This window comes from Coregonus clupeaformis, unplaced genomic scaffold (assembly GCF_020615455.1).
Source record: "Coregonus clupeaformis isolate EN_2021a unplaced genomic scaffold, ASM2061545v1 scaf1202, whole genome shotgun sequence".
Lineage (NCBI taxonomy): Eukaryota > Metazoa > Chordata > Actinopteri > Salmoniformes > Salmonidae > Coregonus > Coregonus clupeaformis.
Window position 1 is genome coordinate 65,762 of NW_025534656.1, and position 20,360 is coordinate 86,121.

At 45.1% G+C, this 20,360-nt stretch overlaps 1 protein-coding gene across 1 annotated transcript in view; it reads left to right on the plus strand.

Annotated features, from left to right (window-relative positions):
- crb1 (crumbs cell polarity complex component 1) overlaps positions 1–20,360 on the plus strand; it is a 49,130-nt gene that overhangs the window by 22,378 nt on the left and 6,392 nt on the right. The window contains exons 7-12 of the mRNA XM_041840533.2: positions 4,580–5,130; positions 8,268–8,433; positions 8,834–9,749; positions 10,549–10,596; positions 11,069–11,191; positions 11,456–11,582. Of these exons, the coding sequence (XP_041696467.1) occupies positions 4,580–5,130; positions 8,268–8,433; positions 8,834–9,749; positions 10,549–10,596; positions 11,069–11,191; positions 11,456–11,582 (1,931 nt within the window). The remainder of the gene's footprint in view (positions 1–4,579; positions 5,131–8,267; positions 8,434–8,833; positions 9,750–10,548; positions 10,597–11,068; positions 11,192–11,455; positions 11,583–20,360) is intronic.

The window sequence follows — 20,360 nt, forward strand, 5'->3', positions numbered from 1 at the left end:
TTTAAGTGCATCGATGACAAGTAATTTTCCCCCTGAACCTGTTTCGAGACAGGTGCATGATAATGGTCCATTCTAAATCAAAACAAATTTCACACATATACTATTTAGTATATGTAAAGACAAGATTAAATCAAGAATAGTCTGATGGGTGACAATATTAGCCTATCACTTGTGAATTATATATTATCACTTGTAAATGATGCCCAGCGTAAGGCAAGAGACAATGCCTTTTTTTGGCTACTTTTTCGAATCATAGTCGCACACCTCATGTAGCCTAGCCCATAGGCCTATATGTTTTGATAAGGTTTGTATCACAACTAATGTGGCCAAATAACTTCTTAAAATTAAGCACATTAATCTGCTTTACAACGGGTGTAGAGCCTAACTGGCATACATAAGCAGCGCGTGATCTTTATGTTTGGGGAAGATAATTTTCACCATAAAAATGCACCTTTATAATAAAAGCATTACTTTGCAGTCACTTTTGATAATGGTGTTTTCCCGCTAATGGAACATTCGGCTTATAGCCTACTGCCGCGTGCACATTGCTGCGCTTATAATGTGAAGAAATAAGCTAATAGTTTAATCCAAATTTTAAGCTAAACGTTCTGATCTGTTGCGTCAGCCACATTGTGTAAAAAATGTTTTTGGATGCTAGTGGTTGTATTAATTTGGGATCTATCTCGTCCCACAACTGTCCCAGACTATGTTTGGAATATTTATTTCTCACACAGAATAGAATAGGTCAACTTTTGTACTATGGGGGATTGACATAGGCTAGTGCTTTTGCTGTTCGTTAGGCCTACTCATCTTGTTAGCTGACGAAAAGTAAATGTGGACAGTTCTTCCAATATCTTCAATATGCACCTCGGAATTGGATAAGGACGCACGCAGTTGCGTCCCCGATGTGTCTGTCTTCACTTGTAGCCTGTGAGAAAGACTTGATCACGTGATGGAGAGCCATGTGAGTGAGGGGTGCTTTGGAGCACGCAGCACTCAGGGAGAAAGGCACAACTGCCACTGGCCGTAAAAGGCATGGATTTTTTTGGGGTGCATTACGGTCACACAAAGGGGATGCCGCCGTGAAATTTGAGGCATTATCAAGTGCTTGTCGAATTGTGAATGAGAGACTGATGAAGTGTGTACAGCCTGCGCAAAAGAACAAAGCAGAGCTCATGCCTTTCAAGCGACCTTTTTCAAATTATCATTAGAGTCGCATCATGCAGCCTTACAATGTATAAAAAATCTAAACATATAGCCCAATGTTTGTAGAACAACTAAAGTTACATTAATAACTCAAAATTAAGAATATAGGAGTACCTATTTCTTTGTTAACCGCTCAACAAAGAATAGCCGCATGTGTGCACTCCCTCAAATCGTTTGGAGAAAATATCCTCTCTATTTTATTCAGCTTTGTTCAATTGTATTCTTCATACTATAAAATAATGCCATTATATATTGGAATTCTAAGCAAATCTTGTCTGCTAAATGAACTAGTGTATCCCACAGCCATTTGGCATAGCCAGATCAGGACCTAACATAAGGACAACTCAGAATATGCTATTCTGTTCTTCTGAAATAGACTACATTTTCTTCATATCATGTTTCTTTAGACCTGTCTAAAATAAATCATGGATTTATTGTGATGGTGTAGGCTATATTACATGGATTTATTAGACCTTTTAAAATGTAGATGTTCCAAAGGTCTGCATCAGTGGCTTGTAGGCTATGCGTGGAAGCCAGGAGATGCTAAATGTGTTTATGTTAATTAACGGTAAATTACTGTGAGACCGACAGTTATTTGCTTGACAATTCACGGCTGATGAAATTTCGTGAACGCCACAGCCCTATGTAGGCCTACATAACAGAGAGACTGTAGAACAGAGTAGAGCAGAGCAGAGCAGTCAGAAGTCACATTCAGAGATCAGCTCCCTGAAAGGATAAATGGATTAAAGGAGGGAGGGAGGAAATCTGTGTTGGAAACGATGAGGTAATGCAGTGCCATGTAAGGATGCCTTGTAAGGACTTACAATACTTACACAATACAAACATACATTGATTTGCAATCATAGAGTCACACAAATGACAGTACAGAGTATACATTAGACCGAGGCAAGTCATTTCAGCTCTTTGTTTTCTGAGAGAGATATTATTAGCCAGTTGCCATCAAAGCAGATTAGTAATAATCTGACAGTACCTAAGGAAAGACACACAGAAACACAAACGCTACACACATCTAGATCTAGATTTGAACTACAGCTAACCTGGCTGCAGTGACGGGCATAAGCTACATAAGCGGTCGCTTAGGGCCCCTCACCAAAAATGTACTGTTGAGACTTAGGATAGTAGAATACACAAGGTGCAATCAGCAGTTTTCCTGTTATGTCAGTCACTTAAAGTCACTCCATTAGCCCATGTCAGCTAAAAACAATCATCTGTAAATTACTAGGCAAGTTAGTCTAGCCAGCTATCTAAACCTTGTAGTAATCATGGCCGAATTACCGACCGTGCACGCAGGGCACATGCCCAGGGGGCCCTAACCTTCAGGGGGGCCCCCATTTAATTTTGTTAGTCACTCTCACCCAGATATCGTATGAACATGGCATAAATCATGATAAAATGTTTAGAATGGCAGAATATATGTGGACTTGTAGGAAATGTACTTTAAAGCTGCAAAAATGTTCTCCCTGCCCAATGGCAAATATGTGGAATTGAATGAAATTAGCTTTGAAACTGCATAATCTTCTCTTCACCTAATAGCAAAATGTGAAGAATTGCAGGAAATTAGCTTTAAAATGGCAAAATGTTCTCTCCACCCGATGGTAAATGTGTAGAATTGCAGAAAGATGTCTTTATATTTGCTATATTTTCTATACTCATTGTAAAATGTGCAGAATTGCAGGGAATTAACATGAAAACCAAATCTCGCTTAGGGCCCCCAAAAGACTAGGGCCGGCCCTGGCTGTGTATGGAAAATTCAAGCCCTTTCTTCTCAAATGCCTACAGATCACAAACATGCCATTCTGTGTGTGCGTGCGTGAGTGCTTGCATGCACAGGTGTGTGTGTGCATATGTGTACGTGTGTCTTTGCATGTGAGTGCATTTGGCTGCGTTTACACAGGCAGGCCAATTCTGATCTTCTTTTCACTAATTGGTTTTAATAATTGGGCAAAAGATCCGAATTGGTCTGCCTGTGTAAACACAGCCTTAGATGAGTGTCCTCTGGGCTTCATGTATCTGTATCAGTGTGTGTCATCTGGCCCAGTCTGCCCCACGATGACCAACCAACCAGCTAGCCAGTCAGCCAACCAACCAACCAACCAACCAGCTAGCCAGCCAGTCAACCAACCAGCTAGCCAGCCAGTCAGCCAACCAACCAACCAGCCAGTCAGCCAGTCAGCCAGCCAGCCAGCCAGTCAGCCAGTCAGCCAGCCAGCCAGCCAGCCAGTCAGCCAGTCAGCCAGCCAGCCAGCCAGTCAGCCAGTCAGCCAGCCAGTCAGCCAGCCAGCCAGCCAGCCAGCCAGCCAGCCAGTCAGCCAGTCAGCCAGCCAGCCAGCCAGCCAGTCAGCCAGTCAGTCAGCCAGCCAGTCAGCCAGCCAGCCAGCCAGTCAGCCAGCCAGCCAGCCAGCTAGCCAGCCAGTCAGCCAACCAACCAACCAGCCAGTCAGCCAACCAACCAGCCAGCCAGTCAGCCAACCAACCAACCAGCCAGTCAGCCAACCAACCAGCCAGTCAGCCAACCAACCAACCAGCCAGTCAGCCAGCCAGCCAGCCAGAGGAAAGTGCTGATGTTGCAACATGGGAGCATATGGGCTACTGGCTGCTTACCACACACTAACATAGTCTTCTTGGACAGTAGAGAAAGTCATACCACTACAAGTTATATCTAGCCTTTTTGTCACACAAAACAAATACATCATTTTTATTCACACCCTCCACACTCCACCTCAATATGTTAAAATAACACAATCATCATAACCCTGTTTATAATAACACAATCATCATAACCCTGTTTATAATAACACAATCATCATAACCCTGTTTATAATAACACAATCATCATAACCCTGTTTATAATAACACAATCATCATAACCCTGTTTATAATAACACAATCATCATAACCCTGTTTATAATAACACAATCATCATAACCCTGTTTATAATAACACAATCATCATAACCCTGTTTATATTAACACAATCATCATAACCCTGTTTATAATAACACAATCATCATAACCCTGTTTATAATAACACAATCATCATAACCCTGTTTATAATAACACAATCATCATAACCCTGTTTATATTAACACAATCATCATAACCCTGTTTATAATAACACAATCATCATAACCCTGTTTATATTAACACAATCATCATAACCCTGTTTATAATAACACAATCATCATAACCCTGTTTATAATAACACAATCATCATAACCCTGTTTATATTAACACAATCATCATAACCCTGTTTATATTAACACAATCATCATAACCCTGTTTATATTAACACAATCATCAAAACCCTGTTTATAATAACACAATCATAACCCTAACCCTGTCTCTCTCTGTAGAGTACGTGACGGCCCGTTTCGGCAATGAGGACTCTCAGAGCTATGCCGTCTTCACCATCACAGACTACCCAGGAAGTGACATCACCGTCTCCCTCTTCCTGCGCACACGGCGCCATGCTGGCCTCTTATTGGTGCTCGTCAATAGCACCAGCCAATACCTGCGCCTGTGGCTGGACGAGGGACGGGTTAGAGTTCAGCTCCATAACTTTGAGACCTTGACCAGTGAGAGTGCGGTCAACGACGGAGACATCCACTTTGTGAGCGTGGTGGTTGACCGTGAGCTTATGGTCCTGTACGTGGCCAACCAGAAGCAAGGCTCGGTGGAGGTCAGGACGGTGGACAGTCAGATGGGGGATGTGGTGTATGTTGGGGGTCTGGTGGAGCAGAAGGCATCAGCAGCGTTCGGGGGCTACTTTAAAGGCTGTATCCAGGACCTGAGGATCAACGGAGAGAGACTGCAGTTCTTCAGGCTGGACACCCCGGTGACGTCATATCCTCTGGAGCTCATGGCTAACGTCACGGCGGGCTGCACTGGGGACGACTCCTGTAGTGTGAGTGGACTGAGCAGTCCTTAATACACTCTACACCTGCCCCTCCCTGTCAAAACTCTGTCCCCTGTCTTTCATCTGTCTTACTCTGTCCCATGTCTTTCATCTGTCTTACTCTGTCCCATGTCTTTCATCTGTCCTACTCTGTCCCCTGTCTTTCATCTGTCCTACTCTGTCCCCTGTCTTTCATCTGTCCTACTCTGTCCCCTGTCTTTCATCTGTCCTACTCTGTCCCCTGTCTTTCATCTGTCCTACTCTGTCCCCTGTCTTTCATCTGTCCTACTCTGTCCCCTGTCTTTTATCTGTCCTACTCTGTCCCCTGTCTTTCATCTGTCCTACTCTGTCCCCTGTCTTACCCTGTCCCCTGTCTTTCATCTGTCTTACCCTGTCCCCTGTCTTTCATCTGTCCTACCCTGTCCCCTGTCTTTCATCTGTCCTACTCTGTCCCCTGTCTATCATCTGTCCTACTCTGTCCCCTGTCTTTCATCTGTCCCCTGTCTTTCATCTGTCCCCTGTCTTTCATCTGTCCCCTGTCCCCTGTCTTTCATCTGTCTTACCCTGTTCCCTGTCTTTCATGTGTCCCCTATCTTTCATCTGTCCTACTCTGTCCCCTGTCTCATCTGTCTTACCCTGTCCTCTGTCTTTCATCTGTCCTACTCTGTCCCCTGTCTTTCATCTGTCCCCTGTCTTTCATCTGTCCCCTGTCTTTCGTCTGTCCTACTCTGTCCCCTGTCTTTCATCTGTCCCCTGTCCCCTGTCTTTCATCTGTCCCCTGTCTTTCATCTGTCCTACTCTGTCCCCTGTCTTTCATCTGTCCTACTCTGTCCCCTGTCTTTCATCTGTCCCCTGTCTTTCATCTGTCCAACTCTGTCCCCTGTCTTTCATCTGTCCTACTCTGTCCCCTGTCTTTCATCTGTCCCCTGTCTTTCATCTGTCCCCTGTCTTTCGTCTGTCCTACTCTGTCCCCTGTCTTTCATCTGTCCCCTGTCCCCTGTCTTTCATCTGTCCCCTGTCTTTCATCTGTCCCCTGTCTTTCGTCTGTCCTACTCTGTCCCCTGTCTTTCATCTGTCCCCTGTCTTTCATCTGTCCTACTCTGTCCCCTGTCTTTCATCTGTCCTACTCTGTCCCCTGTCTTTCATCTGTCCTACTCTGTCCCCTGTCTTTCATCTGTCCCCAGTCTTTAATCTGTCCAACTCTGTCCCCTGTCTTTCGTCTGTCCTACTCTGTCCCCTGTCTTTCATCTGTCCCCTGTCCCCTGTCTTTCATCTGTCCCCTGTCTTTCATCTGTCCCCTGTCCCCTGTCTTTAATCTGTCCTACTCTGTCCCCTGTCTTTCATCTGTCCTACTCTGTCCCCTGTCTTTCATCTGTCCTACTCTGTCCCCTGTCTTTCATCTGTCCCCTGTCTTTCATCTGTCCCCTGTCTTTTATCTGTCCCCTGTCTTTTATCTGTCCCCTGTCTTTTATCTGTCCTACTCTGTCCCCTGTTTTTTATCTGTCCTACTCTGTCCCCTGTCTTTCATCTGTCCTACTCTGTCCCCTGTCTTTCATCTGTCTTACCCTGTCCCCTGTCTTTCATCTGTCCTACTCTGTCCCCTGTCTTTCATCTGTCTTACCCTGTCCCATGTCTTTCATCTGTCCTACTCTGTCCCCTGTCTTTCATCTGTCCAACTCTGTCCCCTGTCTTTCATCTGTCCAACTCTGTCCCCTGTCTTTCATCTGTCCAACTCTGTCCCCTGTCTTTCATCTGTCCTACTCTGTCCCCTGTCTTTCATCTGTCCAACTCTGTCCCCTGTGTTTAATCTGACCTACTCTGTCCCCTCTCTTTTATCTGTCCCACCCTGTCCTTTGCCCATGCCATACCCAGTCCTGCCCTGTCTTTGCCTGCTCTGCACACTGCCCTGTGCCACCCTTGCCTATCCCAGCCATGCTTTACCAGTCTTGCCCCTGTCTTGCTCCTGTGTTGCCCCAGTGTTGCCCCAGTGTTGCACCTGTCTTGCTCCTGTCTTGCCCCAGTCTTGCCCCTGCTCATCCTTTCTCAGTATTCATTATCTCACTCCTCATCATTGCCTTAGAAAGGCATGAACGTCACCAATCCCACACAATGAAATTAAATGGTGTTTAATGGTAAGGCTGTTAAACAGGAGTGCTGTGATGTACTTAAGGTCAAGTAGAGAAGTTGATTAACAGGACAAAGAAGAACAGTAGAGAATAAGGACCGATAAGAATACTGCCAACTGTTTAGATTAGGGTCGGGGTTAGGGTCGGGGTTAGGGTCGGGGTTAGGGTCAGGGTTAGGGTCAGAGTTAGGGTCAGGGTTAGGGTCAGAGTCAGAGTTAGTTAGAGTCAGGGTTAGTGTTAGATTATTTGACTCTGTTTAAGAACATAGGCCTTTGGCTTGGTGTCCTCCATCTCTATCACCATCCCAAATCCCTATGTGTGATACTACACTGACCAAACATTAAGAACGCCTTCCTAATATTGAGTTGCACCCCCCAGTTCTTGGTTCTTCACACAAACCGGTGCACCTGGCACCTACTATCATACCCCATTCAATGGCACTTACATTTTTTGTCTTGCCCATTCACCCTCTGAATGGCACACATACACAATCCATTTATCAATTGTCTCAAGGCTTAAAAATCATTTTTTAACCTGTCTCCTGCCCTTCATCTACACTGTAATTAGGGTTAAGCAATTAGGGTTGAGCGCCTTGCTCAAAGGCACATCGACAGATTTTTCACCTAGTCGGCTCGGGGATTAGAACCAGCGACCTTTCGATTACTGGCACAACGCTCTTAACCACTAAGCTACCTGCCGCCCCTTATTGACATCAATAAGGGATCATAGCTTTCACCGGGATTCACCTGGTCAGTCTATGTCATGGGAAGAATGTTTTGTAAACTCAGTGTATGAATTGTGTATAGTGGGACAACAGAGATGTTTTCTCTATTCATGCCTTCTCAATGCTAAGTGTGCAGTAAACTACTAGCTATATTAATATAACTGATATTGTGCTCTCTTACTCACCAAGTAAGTCAGACATTAGCATTTATGAATAATACAAGATGACCTGAATGTCCGTCTCTGCTTTATTTATAATAAAATAATAATCAACCGTATTTGTTGTTCTTCTCCCAGAGGAACCCGTGTCAGAACGGGGGGATGTGCTACTCCATGTGGGACGACTTCACCTGCACCTGCCCCCCCAGCACTGCAGGGCGGCGCTGTGAGGAGGTCAAGTGGTGTGAGCTGTCCCCTTGCCCCGCACAGGCAGAGTGCCACATCCTCAGCCAGGGATACGAGTGTAAGTCATTCTGCATTAAATCTGTCGCCCGTCAGTCCGCCCGTCAGCCCACCCGGCCGCCCGTCCGTGAGGTGGGACTGGGATTAGACCAGATTAACCTGTGGTTGGATTAGTGATGATTTACATGGCTGTCTGTCTGCCCTGTCACCCCTGTGATTAGCTGTCCTGGAATAAGGACAGAAACAACACCGTCACTTCACAAGCGGACTATACAGTATTGTTGTGTATACCCAGCACACGTACCTTCATCATATCAATCCTGTTGTGGTTGATTTTCTGTTTATTTGTTAATATTTATTCTTTATCACTACTTGTATTCTATGGTCTGTATTCCATCACATGGTTGAAGATTAAAGCCTTTTTTAAATGACCACATATTTACATCCCTTCTCTTTCCCAGGCTTTTCCAACGCCACTTTCCTTGACGACAGCAGTGTGCTGTCTTACCGCAGTAACGGCCGTATCCAACGCAGCCTAGCCAGTATCTCCCTCAGCATGCGTACCCGTAAACGCCACGCCGCCATCTTGCACGCCGAGCGTGGGCCAGAGTTTGTGACGGTGTCTGTGCAGGATGGCCTTCTCTTCCTTGAGCTCCAGAGCGGTGTGGGGGAGGGCTCCTCCACAGTGTCCCTGAGCAGTCGGAGGGGGGTCAGCGACGGGGAGTGGCACAGCGTCCACCTCTTCATGGTCACCCCCTGGGCAGAGGCCTCCCGCTGGACCCTGGTGCTGGATGAGGAGGCGGAGGAGGCAGGGACCTCCAGCAGCGAAGGGGGCAACCTGGACTTCCTCAGGGAGGAGGTGGACATCCTGCTGGGGGGGCTGGGGCCCGAGGCTGGCTGGAGCCTAGTGGGGTGCCTGGGCACCGTGGAGGTAGGGGGCATCGCGCTGCCTTACTATAGCCCCTCAGAGGTCAACCTGCCCCGGACTCAGGAGGAGCAGTTCCTGCGAACGTCCCCCAGCCCGCCCAGGGGCGGGTGCAGTGGAGGCCCGGTGTGCCAGCCTAGCCCATGTGTGAACGGGGGCAGCTGCCAGGACCTCTGGAACCTGTTCAACTGTAGCTGTGAGGAGGGCTGGACCGGACGCCGCTGTGAGCTCAACACAGACACCTGCGCCTCCAACCCCTGTATCCATGGCAACTGCAGCGTTCAGGGGCTGGCATACGAGTGTTCCTGTGAGTTTGGCTACACCGGGATGAACTGTGAGGAGGAAGTGGATGTGTGTGAGAACCATCTATGTGCTCATGGAGGGACGTGTCTACATGGAGTGGACAAGTACGCTTGTCTGTGTGCTGAGAACTACACCGGACCTTACTGCAAGTGAGTCACATGAGTGGGGTCAGGAAGGGAATGAAATGTCATATTTATTTTTATACAAAGCAATAAACATCACCATCACCTCATCCTGAAAATGTTTCACCAAATTGATAATTGCTTTTATGTTATTTTTGTCTGTAAAGCTTTTATTCCAAAGTTAAAGTCCCTTTGAGTTTAAACACAGTTTGAAAAATATTAAGTATGAAGTCTACAAATAGACTTTAATAACTAGCAGTTGAAACAATATTTCATGTTTTGAAAACATGGATTCTGCAACTTGTACATTTCAATGAGATAAAAGCTAAATCAAAGCATCTCAATGCAGGACAGTACTCCAGCGGGACTCCCTTACAACACAGTAAGGAAAAGGAGATCTTCTAAATGTTCAGATGTGTATGAGGCACTGAAACCATGCACCAACTGCGTGTTTGACTTGTTGCATGTCTGTTGTACTAAACGTCATATAGCTATGACTCTAGTGTGTTGCCATAGTGTACTGTGTAATCAGTTCCCTGGTGGTTCAGTGCTACTGCCTCTCATCTTTCATTCGTCTCGGAGCATCATCGAGGGAATTCCTCCATTCATTTATCTTGTATAAACACACTCTCTCTCACACGCACTTTCAACTCTCTCTCTCTCTCTCTCTCTCTCTCTCTCTCTCTCTCTCTCTCTCTCTCTCTCTCTCTCTCTCTCTCTCTCTCTCTCTCTCTCTCTCTCTCTCTCTCTCTCTCTCTCTCTCTCTCTCTCTCTCTCTCTCTCTCTCTCTCTCTCTCTCTCTCTCTCTCTCTCTCTCTCTCTCTAGTGATCGTATTGAGGAAATTCCATGGTACATAGTAGTCAACAGGAAGGTGTAAGTTGTTTTTATTATTTGCTAGTCTTCGTTGCCATATCAACCAGCCTCCATACCGGATGTTGTAAGTCCCATAGAGCAGGACTGAGTCCATGATGTTTTAAATTCCTACAGTAGTGGTTTAATGTCCTGTAGTTTAGAGCAGTTGGGGGTCTAAATCTCATTATCCTGATCGTCCCCTAAACCCCTTAGTCTCCCAGTGGGGTGACAGACAGTACGTCCCACTCCCCCTAGTTCACACACAGGTATTAGTAGACGGTAAACCCCGGCCCCACATTGTCACTCCTGGGCGACGCCCGTCCCTCAACCACGATGCCCGCCCCTCAACCACGACACCCGCCCCTCAACCACGATACCCGTTCTTATCCCCATCTCTCTCACACACACACACACACACACACACACTCACTCCCTTTAGAGAAGTGTGCCTGTGTGATGGTTTGTCCTGTATGTGGTTGGGTTTTCTCCTCAGTCGGCCCAAGCTGCCAGTGTCCGTCTGTGGAGATGAAACCAGAAACTACACCTGCTTCAACGCAGGGAACTGCACCGAGAGAGACCTGTCCTGTGACTGTCTACCCGGCTTCACAGGGCACCGGTAAGAGAAAGGAGGAAGGGGTAGATGGGAGGGGAGAGAAAGTAAGAAAATATACCCAGAATATAGGTGAACTTTGTAAAACATACACACAGACCACATACATTACACACAGACCACATGATGTTGTCTGTTTTTCTGACCCTCTCTGTCTCTGTCTGTCTCTCTCTGTCTCTGTCTCTGTGTCTCTCTCTGTCTCTCTGTCTCTGTCTCTGTCCGTCTCTGTCCGTCTCTGTGTCTTTGTCTCTCTGTCTCTGTACTCTGTAGCTGTGAGCAGGAGGTCGATGAGTGCAAGTCCAACCCCTGCCTGAACGGGGGCTACTGCCGAAACCTCATCAACAAGTACCACTGTGTGTGTGACATGAGCTTCGCCGGGGACAATTGCCAGATCGACGTAAGCGACATTTACTTTTACGTGGCCGTTCTGCTCTGGCAGAACCTCTTCCAGCTACTCTCCTACCTTATCCTGCGACTCGATGATGACCCTGAGATCGACTGGGGAGGGCAGGACGACTGAGGGAGAGAGAGAGTGTGTGTGTGCTCGTTCGTGTCTGTAGCTTGTGGTGTAAGCTTGAGACTTATGCTGGTGGGTGTTTCGTTGTTAAATGCCTGTCCAATGAAAAACAGTGTGTGCGTACTGTTAAATATGACTGTCTTTTAGTCCCACTAGGGTTCCCAGAGAGGATTCTCTTAACCGGGTTTTAAGGGGTTAAATCCGGCCGTGACAGCTGACCACTATGTACTTGATTTAGCTTTAGACAGGAGTCTTTAAGAAACAATAGGGGTTGTTCCTAAACTGGGCCAATTACAAATTGGAGCTGCGGACCAGACTGAATGTCTCTGACTTAGTTATAGGTTTAATTATGTTATATATATTGTTCAGGTGAGCTAAATTTAAATGGATTTATTTTCCTTTTCTGAAAAGAGCACAGAGCTGTTATTGTGCCTTAATTTCTATAGGCAGCATGTTTTTTTATAAAGTTGTGTGATTTTTGAATATGCTCTCTGTTGGATATGGCATTATGAATATCCTTTGGGCGATGACACTAAACTAACACAGCTCAGGTAGCATTATATTTAAGCAATAAGGCCCGAGGAGGTGTGGTATATGGCCAAAATACCACGGATAAGGGCTGTTCTTATGCACGACACAACGCAGAGTGCATGGATACAGCCCTTAATCGTGGTATATTGACCATATATCACAAACCCCCGAGGTGCCTTATTGCTATTATAAACTGGTTACCAACGTAATTAGAGCAGTAAAAATATGTTTTTTGTCATACCTGTGGTATACGGTCTGATATATCACGGCTTTCAGCCTATCAGCATTCAGGGCTCGAACCACCCGGTTTATAATGTACATTAGACTAGGCTATACAGAAACTGTAATAAAGGTTATTTTCCAAATGGACCAAACGGAAAATAAGACACTGGTTTTGCGATTGCACAGGCTAGTCAGTGTATAAGCACAATTTCCGAAAGAAATGTTATTTCTTATAGAACAACATTTGCACTTTTGGAAAAGTATCGAGTATTTTCTGAGATTAATCTCACTTACAATATCTGGTCAGCCTCGTGTTCATTTATACTTTTGTATTCCTTGAGGACGACGGTACTGTCCTGATACTGTGTGAGGTGGAGCTTTCCTTGGGGATGACGGTACTGTCCTGATACTGTGTGAGGTGTCCTTGAGGATGACGGTACTGTCCTGATACTGTATGAGGTGGAGCTTTCCTTGAGGATGACGGTACTGTCCTGATACTGTGTGAGGTGTAGCTTTCCTTGAGGATGACGGTACTGTCCTGATACTGTATGAGGTGTAGCTTTCCTTGAGGATGACGGTACTGTCCTGATACTGTATGAGGTGTAGCTTTCCTTGAGGATGACGGTACTGTCCTGATACTGTATGAGGTGTAGCTTTCCTTGAGGATGAGGGTACTGTCCTGATACTGTATGAGCTTTCCTTGAGGATGACGGTACTGTCCTGATACTGTATGAGGTGTCCTTGAGGATGACGGTACTGTCCTGATACTGTATGAGGTGTAGCTTTCCTTGAGGATGACGGTACTGTCCTGATACTGTGTGAGGTGTAGCTTTCCTTGAGGATGACGGTACTGTCCTGATACTGTATGAGGTGTAGCTTTCCTTGAGGATGAAGGTACTGTCCTGATACTGTATGAGGTGTAGCTTTCCTTGAGGATGACGGTACTGTCCTGATACTGTGTGAGGTGTAGCTTTCCTTGAGGATGACGGTACTGTCCTGATACTGTGTGAGGTGTAGCTTTCCTTGAGGATGACGGTACTGTCCTGATACTGTATGAGGTGTAGCTTTCCTTGAGGATGACGGTACTGTCCTGATACTGTATGAGGTGTAGCTTTCCTTGAGGATGACGGTACTGTCCTGATACTGTATGAGGTGTAGCTTTCCTTGAGGATGACGGTACTGTCCTGATACTGTGTGAGGTGTAGCTTTCCTTGAGGATGACGGTACTGTCCTGATACGGTGTGAGGTGTAGCTTTCCTTGAGGATGACGGTACTGTCCTGATACTGTATGAGGTGTAGCTTTCCTTGAGGATGACGGTACTGTCCTGATACTGTATGAGGTGTAGCTTTCCTTGAGGATGACGGTACTGTCCTGATACTGTATGAGGTGTAGCTTTCCTTGAGGATGACGGTACTGTCCTGATACTGTATGAGCTTTCCTTGAGGATGACGGTACTGTCCTGATACTGTATGAGGTGTAGCTTTCCTTGGGGATGACGGTACTGTCCTGATACTGTGTGAGGTGTAGCTTTCCTTGAGGATGACGGTACTGTCCTGATACTGTATGAGGTGTAGCTTTCCTTGAGGATGACGGTACTGTCCTGATACTGTGTAGCTACAGAGATGGCCTTAGGCCCTTGAAGGCAATGAATCACACCTAACGTTTATTCATTTTAAACATTGTCACACATTCCCTGTTGTTGTCTAGACCTACAAATATGTCTGTCTCTTGTCTTTCTGTCCATCTCTCTGTCTCGTCTGTCTGTCTGTCTGTATGTCTGTCTGTCTCTATGTCCATATCTCTGTCTGTTCTTTCATGTCTTCTTTAAACATGTCTGTCTTCAAATAAACATTTCCTGTCTTTTCATCCTTAATCTGTTTTTTGTCCTCCTTTCACTACCTGTCTTCATTCATCCAACATCAACAGTTATGTCACTGGTCAGAGAAGTGTGTGTGTGTAAGTACTGGGCGGGAATAGACCCGTGGGTGGAAGTACTGAGCGGGTTTACCAGTCATCTGGTGAGCTGTGTGGCACTGCTGCGTGACATCCAAACATAGTTACCTAATCTCTCTTAACAGGATACACAGAGAGAAGTAACCTCTTGAAAACCTCACACATACTGTACACACACAAACCTTTCCTATCCGTGTGTGTATGCTGAGGCTTAGACCAGAGGAAGAGGAAATGAAAGATAAAGTAGAGAGAGATAGGGAATCTTCTCCTCAGTGGCTTTACTGATGTGCCCCTGAGAGAGAGAGAGAGAGAGAGAGAGAGAGCATGAGCGAGAGAGAGAGAGGGGGGGAGGGGTTGGAGAGGGTGAAGGTCTGAGGAAGAGGGGAGAAAGAAGAGAGACTAGTGTGTTAGCGTGTTAATGTGATAGTGTGTTAATGTATTAGTGTGTTAGTGTGTTAATGTATTAGCGTGTTAGCGTGTTAGTGTGTTAGCGTGTTAATGTGTTAGTGTGTTAGCGTGTTAATGTGATAGTGTGTTAATGTGTTTGTTCCCCTTTTATCATATTTTGTAATGTTACCCTATCATATCTGATTAACATCCATTGTTGAATTCTGATTGGGAACTTTTAAAAGTGGAAAGTGTTTGAATTTGACTGTGTTACTAACTGTTATGTGAAACCACTTTCAAAGTAGAGGTCTTCACGGATCTATCCGAACCTGATTACATGAGATCCGGGATCCCACATTTTGTAGTTAACCCTCGGATCCCGGGTCGGATCCCGCTCGGTGGCCATGGGCCTCGGATCTGTGTGAAAATATGTGAAATACCGACCGGCTCTGAAATAATATTTGAAGAGTTTAGTTCCTAAACAACAAATGCAAATTTCACACATTTTTGATTGTATTCTCTTAAATGACTGTCAGGGGGTCCCCCTTTCACCAAACCAAATCATTTATGTCAATATCATTTTGTGACAAAATCCCATATTCTCTTTATTGAAAGAGCCACTGCACGTGACGCGGGGTAAAATAGGCTACTTGTTGTGGAATAGGAGGAGGACGCAGTGGAAAAGAGTGATAGCCCCTACTCTACAAAGTCTACAGAATATTAGGTTACAGACAAACGTGAACTACTATTCGCTGCTCTGAGTCTGGCGCGCGATGATCATCACATTAAAAATGAGTTTCTGAAACATTGAGTCGTTCTTTGCTGATGTGAAGAAGAAACAGAATGAGTCCAGGGAGGACAGGGAGGACAGGGAGTCCAGGGAGGACAGGGAGTCCAGGGAGGACAGGGAGTCCAGGGAGGACAGGGAGGACGGGTAGTCCAGGGAGGACAGGGAGTCCAGGGAGTCCAGGGAGGACAGGGAGGACAGGTAGGACAGGTAGGACAGGGAGGACAGGGAGTCCAGGGAGGACAGGGAGGACAGGGAGTACAGGGAGGACAGGGAGTCCAGGGAGTCCAGGTAGGACAGGTAGGACAGGGAGGACAGGGAGTCCAGGGAGGACAGGGAGGACAGGGAGTCCAGGGAGGACAGGGAGTCCAGGGAGGACAGGTAGGACAGGGAGGACAGGGAGTCCAGGGAGTCCAGGGAGGACAGGTAGGACAGGGAGTCCAGGGAGGACAGGGAGTCCAGGGAGTCCAGGGAGGACAGGGAGGACAGGTAGGACAGGGAGGACAGGGAGGACAGGGAGTCCAGGGAGTCCAGGGAGGACAGGGAGGAAAAACCAACAGGCAAATCCTCATCTATACACATTATACAGAGGGGAAAAAGGTTGGCCATATTTTCAAGACCTGAGCTATTTAATGTAATTGTTTTATTTATTCAATTTACTACTTTATTTAGGCTATCTAATTTATTTGTTTATGCTTCTCCTATTTAGTATGCTATTTTGCTATTTTATTTGGATATTTTATTTTGTCTAAAATCACCACAAAAAAAATCTCAAACATTTCGGTCAACCGAAACAAAATGAACAGACCTCTGAAAACCTCTAAATATTCTACATCCATTTATAGCAGGAATACTAACCTAGACCCACAAATCCCAATTGTTAAATCAATGTTGATCAAAACAGTTAAATAGGCTAGATTGTAATGTTGCTCAGTAACATAATAGGCCTACAGAATATTAGGTTACAGACAAAAGGGGACTACTATTCCCTGCTCTCAGTCTGACATGCGATGATCATCACATTAAAATAAATCCTTCTACTCAAATATTTGGTCAACAGAAATAAGGAAAACATTCTGAAAACCTCATAATGTTCTCCATCTACTAATAGGGATGTCATTATGAAAATACTAAGCTGTAGACCACAAATCAATTATTTTAGATACAACCAAAACAAACACAAAGGTCACTGCCAGACAAGTCACAACAATTTAGCTGGTTTGCGAGGCAATAAAGTAGCATTTGTTTTCTTTTGGATCCATTTGGGTTGGATACAGACCAGACCCAATTTGGATCCAATTTTCTCTCAGCTCGGACATGTTTTGGGTCGGATCTGGTCCACCTCGGATCCGAATCGGATCGGATACATACACTACCATTCAAAAGTTTGGGGTCACTTAGAAATGTCCTTGTACTACTCCACAAAGAAAAATACATATCTCAGACTGGCCAATAAAAAGAAAAGATTAAGATGGGCAGTCTGAGATATGGCTTTTTCTTTGCAACTCTGCCTAGAAGGTCAGCATCCCGGAATCGCCTCTTCACTGTTGACGTTGAGACAGGTGTTTTGCGGGTACTATTTAATGAAGCTGCTAGACATTCTAAGGTATTTGTCCTCTTGCTCAGTTGTGCACCGGGGCCTCCCACTCCTCTTTCTATTCTGGTTAGAGCTAGTTTGCGCTGTTCTATGAAGGGAGTAGTACACAGCGTTGTACGATATCTTCAGTTTCTTGGCAATTTCTCGCATGGAATAGCCTTCATTTCTCAGAACAAGAATAGACTGACGAATTTCAGAAGAAAGTTATTTGTTTCTGGCCATTTTGAGCCTGTAATCGAACCCACAATTGCTGATGCTCCAGATACAGTGGGTGTAAAAAGTATTTAGTCAGCCACCAATTGTGCAAGTTCTCCCACTTAAAAAGATGAGAGAGGCCTGTAATTTTCATCATAGGTACACGTCAACTATGACAGACAAAATGAGGAAAAGAAATCCAGAAAATCACATTGTAGGATTTTTAATGAATTTATTTGCAAATTATGGTGGAAAATAAGTATTTGGTCAATAACAAAAGTTTCTCAATACTTTGTTATATACCCTTTGTTGGCAATGACACAGGGCAAACGTTTTCTGTAAGTCTTCACAAGGTTTTCACACACTGTTGCTGGTATTTTGGCCCATTCCTCCATGCAGATCTCCTCTAGAGCAGTGATGTTTTGGGGCTGTCGCTGGGCAACACGGACTTTCAACTCCCTCCAAAGATTTTCTATGGGGTTGAGATCTGGAGACTGGCTAGGCCACTCCAGGACCTTGAAATGCTTCTTACGAAGCCACTCCTTCGTTGCCCGGGCGGTGTGTTTGGGATCATTGTCATGCTGAAAGACCCAGCCACGTTTCATCTTCAATGCCCTTGCTGATGGAAGGAGGTTTTCACTCAAAATCTCACGATACATGGCCCCATTCATTCTTTCCTTTACACCAGGGGTGTCAAACTCATTTTAGCTCAGGGGCCACATGGAGGAAAATCTATTCCCAAGTGGGCCGGACCGGAAAAATCATGGTATATATAACTTAAAAACAACAACTTCAGATTGTTTTCTTTGTTTTAATACGATCAACATACAACATAAAGCTGGAGCCTGAGGACAGTGTGTCCAAAATAGTACAAGCACAACATCACTATTAATCATAAACACGTCAAGTTTATTTGAAAATTCTAAAGAAAAAGAACACACAAACACACAATGCCTCAGTGATTAACAGAACTGTTTCACAGATCACAGAACTATATCAGGGTGTCATTTCTGTGGTCCTCTGTAGCTCAGCTGGTAGAGCACGGCGCTTGTAACGCTAAGGTAGTGGGTTCGATCCCCGGGACCACCCATACACAAAAAAAAAAAAATGTATGCACGCATGACTGTAAGTCGCTTTGGATAAAAGCGTCTGCTAAATGGCATATTATTATTTATTATTATTTCTCAGGCAGAAATGTAGATACAAATAATGAAATCCTGTTCCCCAAACAAGTGCAAGAACCACAGAGTCAAGAATAGGTTAAATATACAAATAAAATAAAATCAATTAAAAACAATAGCACATCAACATAAAAACATATAAACATAAATCTGAAAGCGTTGCTCAAACTCCCGTAACAGTCCCGTTATTTTATCTTTGAACCGCTTCATGTCTGCCACATGTTGGGTCGCGCACACATTTTTCAGACAGGGGAAGTGAGCTGCATCACCACCGGCAAGTTGCGTCTCCCACAATGACAGCTTCAACTTGAAAGAACGTATGCTGTCATAATACTGCGTGACAACTTTGTTGCGCCCTTGCAGCTGTTTGTTCAAGTTATTCAGGTGCTCTGTAACATCCACCATAAATGCAATGTCCTGCATCCATTCTGCGGAATGAAATTCTAACACTGGTTTGCCCTTTTCTTCCATGAACTGTTCAATTTCTTCTCGTAAATCAAAGAAACGCCTCAGCACAGCACCTCGGCTTAACCATCTTACCTCAGTGTGGTATGGCAGGCCATAGATGTGGTCTTTCTCTCTGAGAAGGCTGTCAAACTGACGGTGATTCAGGCTTCTGGATCGGATGAAATTAACAGTTTGGATGACCACCTTCATGACGTTATCCATCTTTAATGACTTGCAACACAAAGCCTCCTGGTGCAAAATACAGTGAAAAGTCAAAAAATCACGTCCTCCATTTGCAGATTGCACTTTCTCTCTGAACTTTGTCACAACGCCTGCTTTTTTCCCGATCATTGAGGGCGCACTATCTGTAGCCAGGCTGACAGTGCGGGACCAGTCCACTCCGACCCTGTCCAGCGCGCCGACGAGTGCGGTAAAAATATCAGCTGCTGTCGTTGTATCTGTCATCGGCACCAACTCCACGAACTCCTCGGTGACGGTCAATGTGTCATCAACTCCGCGGATGAAAATAGCCAGTTGTGCAACATCTGTAATGTCCGTGCTTTCATCAATTGCAAACGAAAAGGCAATAAATGACTTTACTTTTTGCTTCAACTGGCTGTCCAAATCCACTGAAAGATCGGAAATCCTGTCTGCAACTGTGTTTCTTGTCAGGCTGATATTTGCAAAAGCCTGCCGCTTTTCAGGGCACACAATCTCCGCTGCCTTCATCATGCATGTTTTTCTTTTACAAATTCACCCTCACTAAATGGTTTTGAAGCCACTGCGATTTCATTAGCAATGAGGTAGCTAGCTTTCACTGCAGCGTCACTGATGTCTCGGCTGTGAGTAAACACAGACTGCTGTTTCTTCAGACCCGCCAACAGTTCATTCACCTTCTCTCATCTCCGCTGTCCTTGAAAGTTGTCATATTTGTCGGCATGAAGACTCACATAGTGGCGACGAAGGTTATATTCTTTCAGCACTGTAACATGCTCTGAACACACCAAACATACAGCTTTCCCATTCAATTCCGTGAATAAATAGGATGACCATTTTTCTTGGAACACTCTGCACTCTGCGTCCACTTTTCTCTTTTTTGACAGAGACATATTGGGGCAATGAGGGTGCCAAAGCACATAATGTTAAAAGTAGAAGCCGTAATAAATATTGCGGGCAAAACAAAGTAGCTCATTGGCTGCACGTGCTTGACCTACTTGCTCTGCCCCGGTATAAACAGTTTGCTTGCTTAACACAATTGCTATTGCGCCATTCCGGTGGACGCAATTGGAACAGCAGTTTATTTTATTGAAAAATTGCAGCGCATTTTAATACTTTACAAAATTATTATTATTATTAT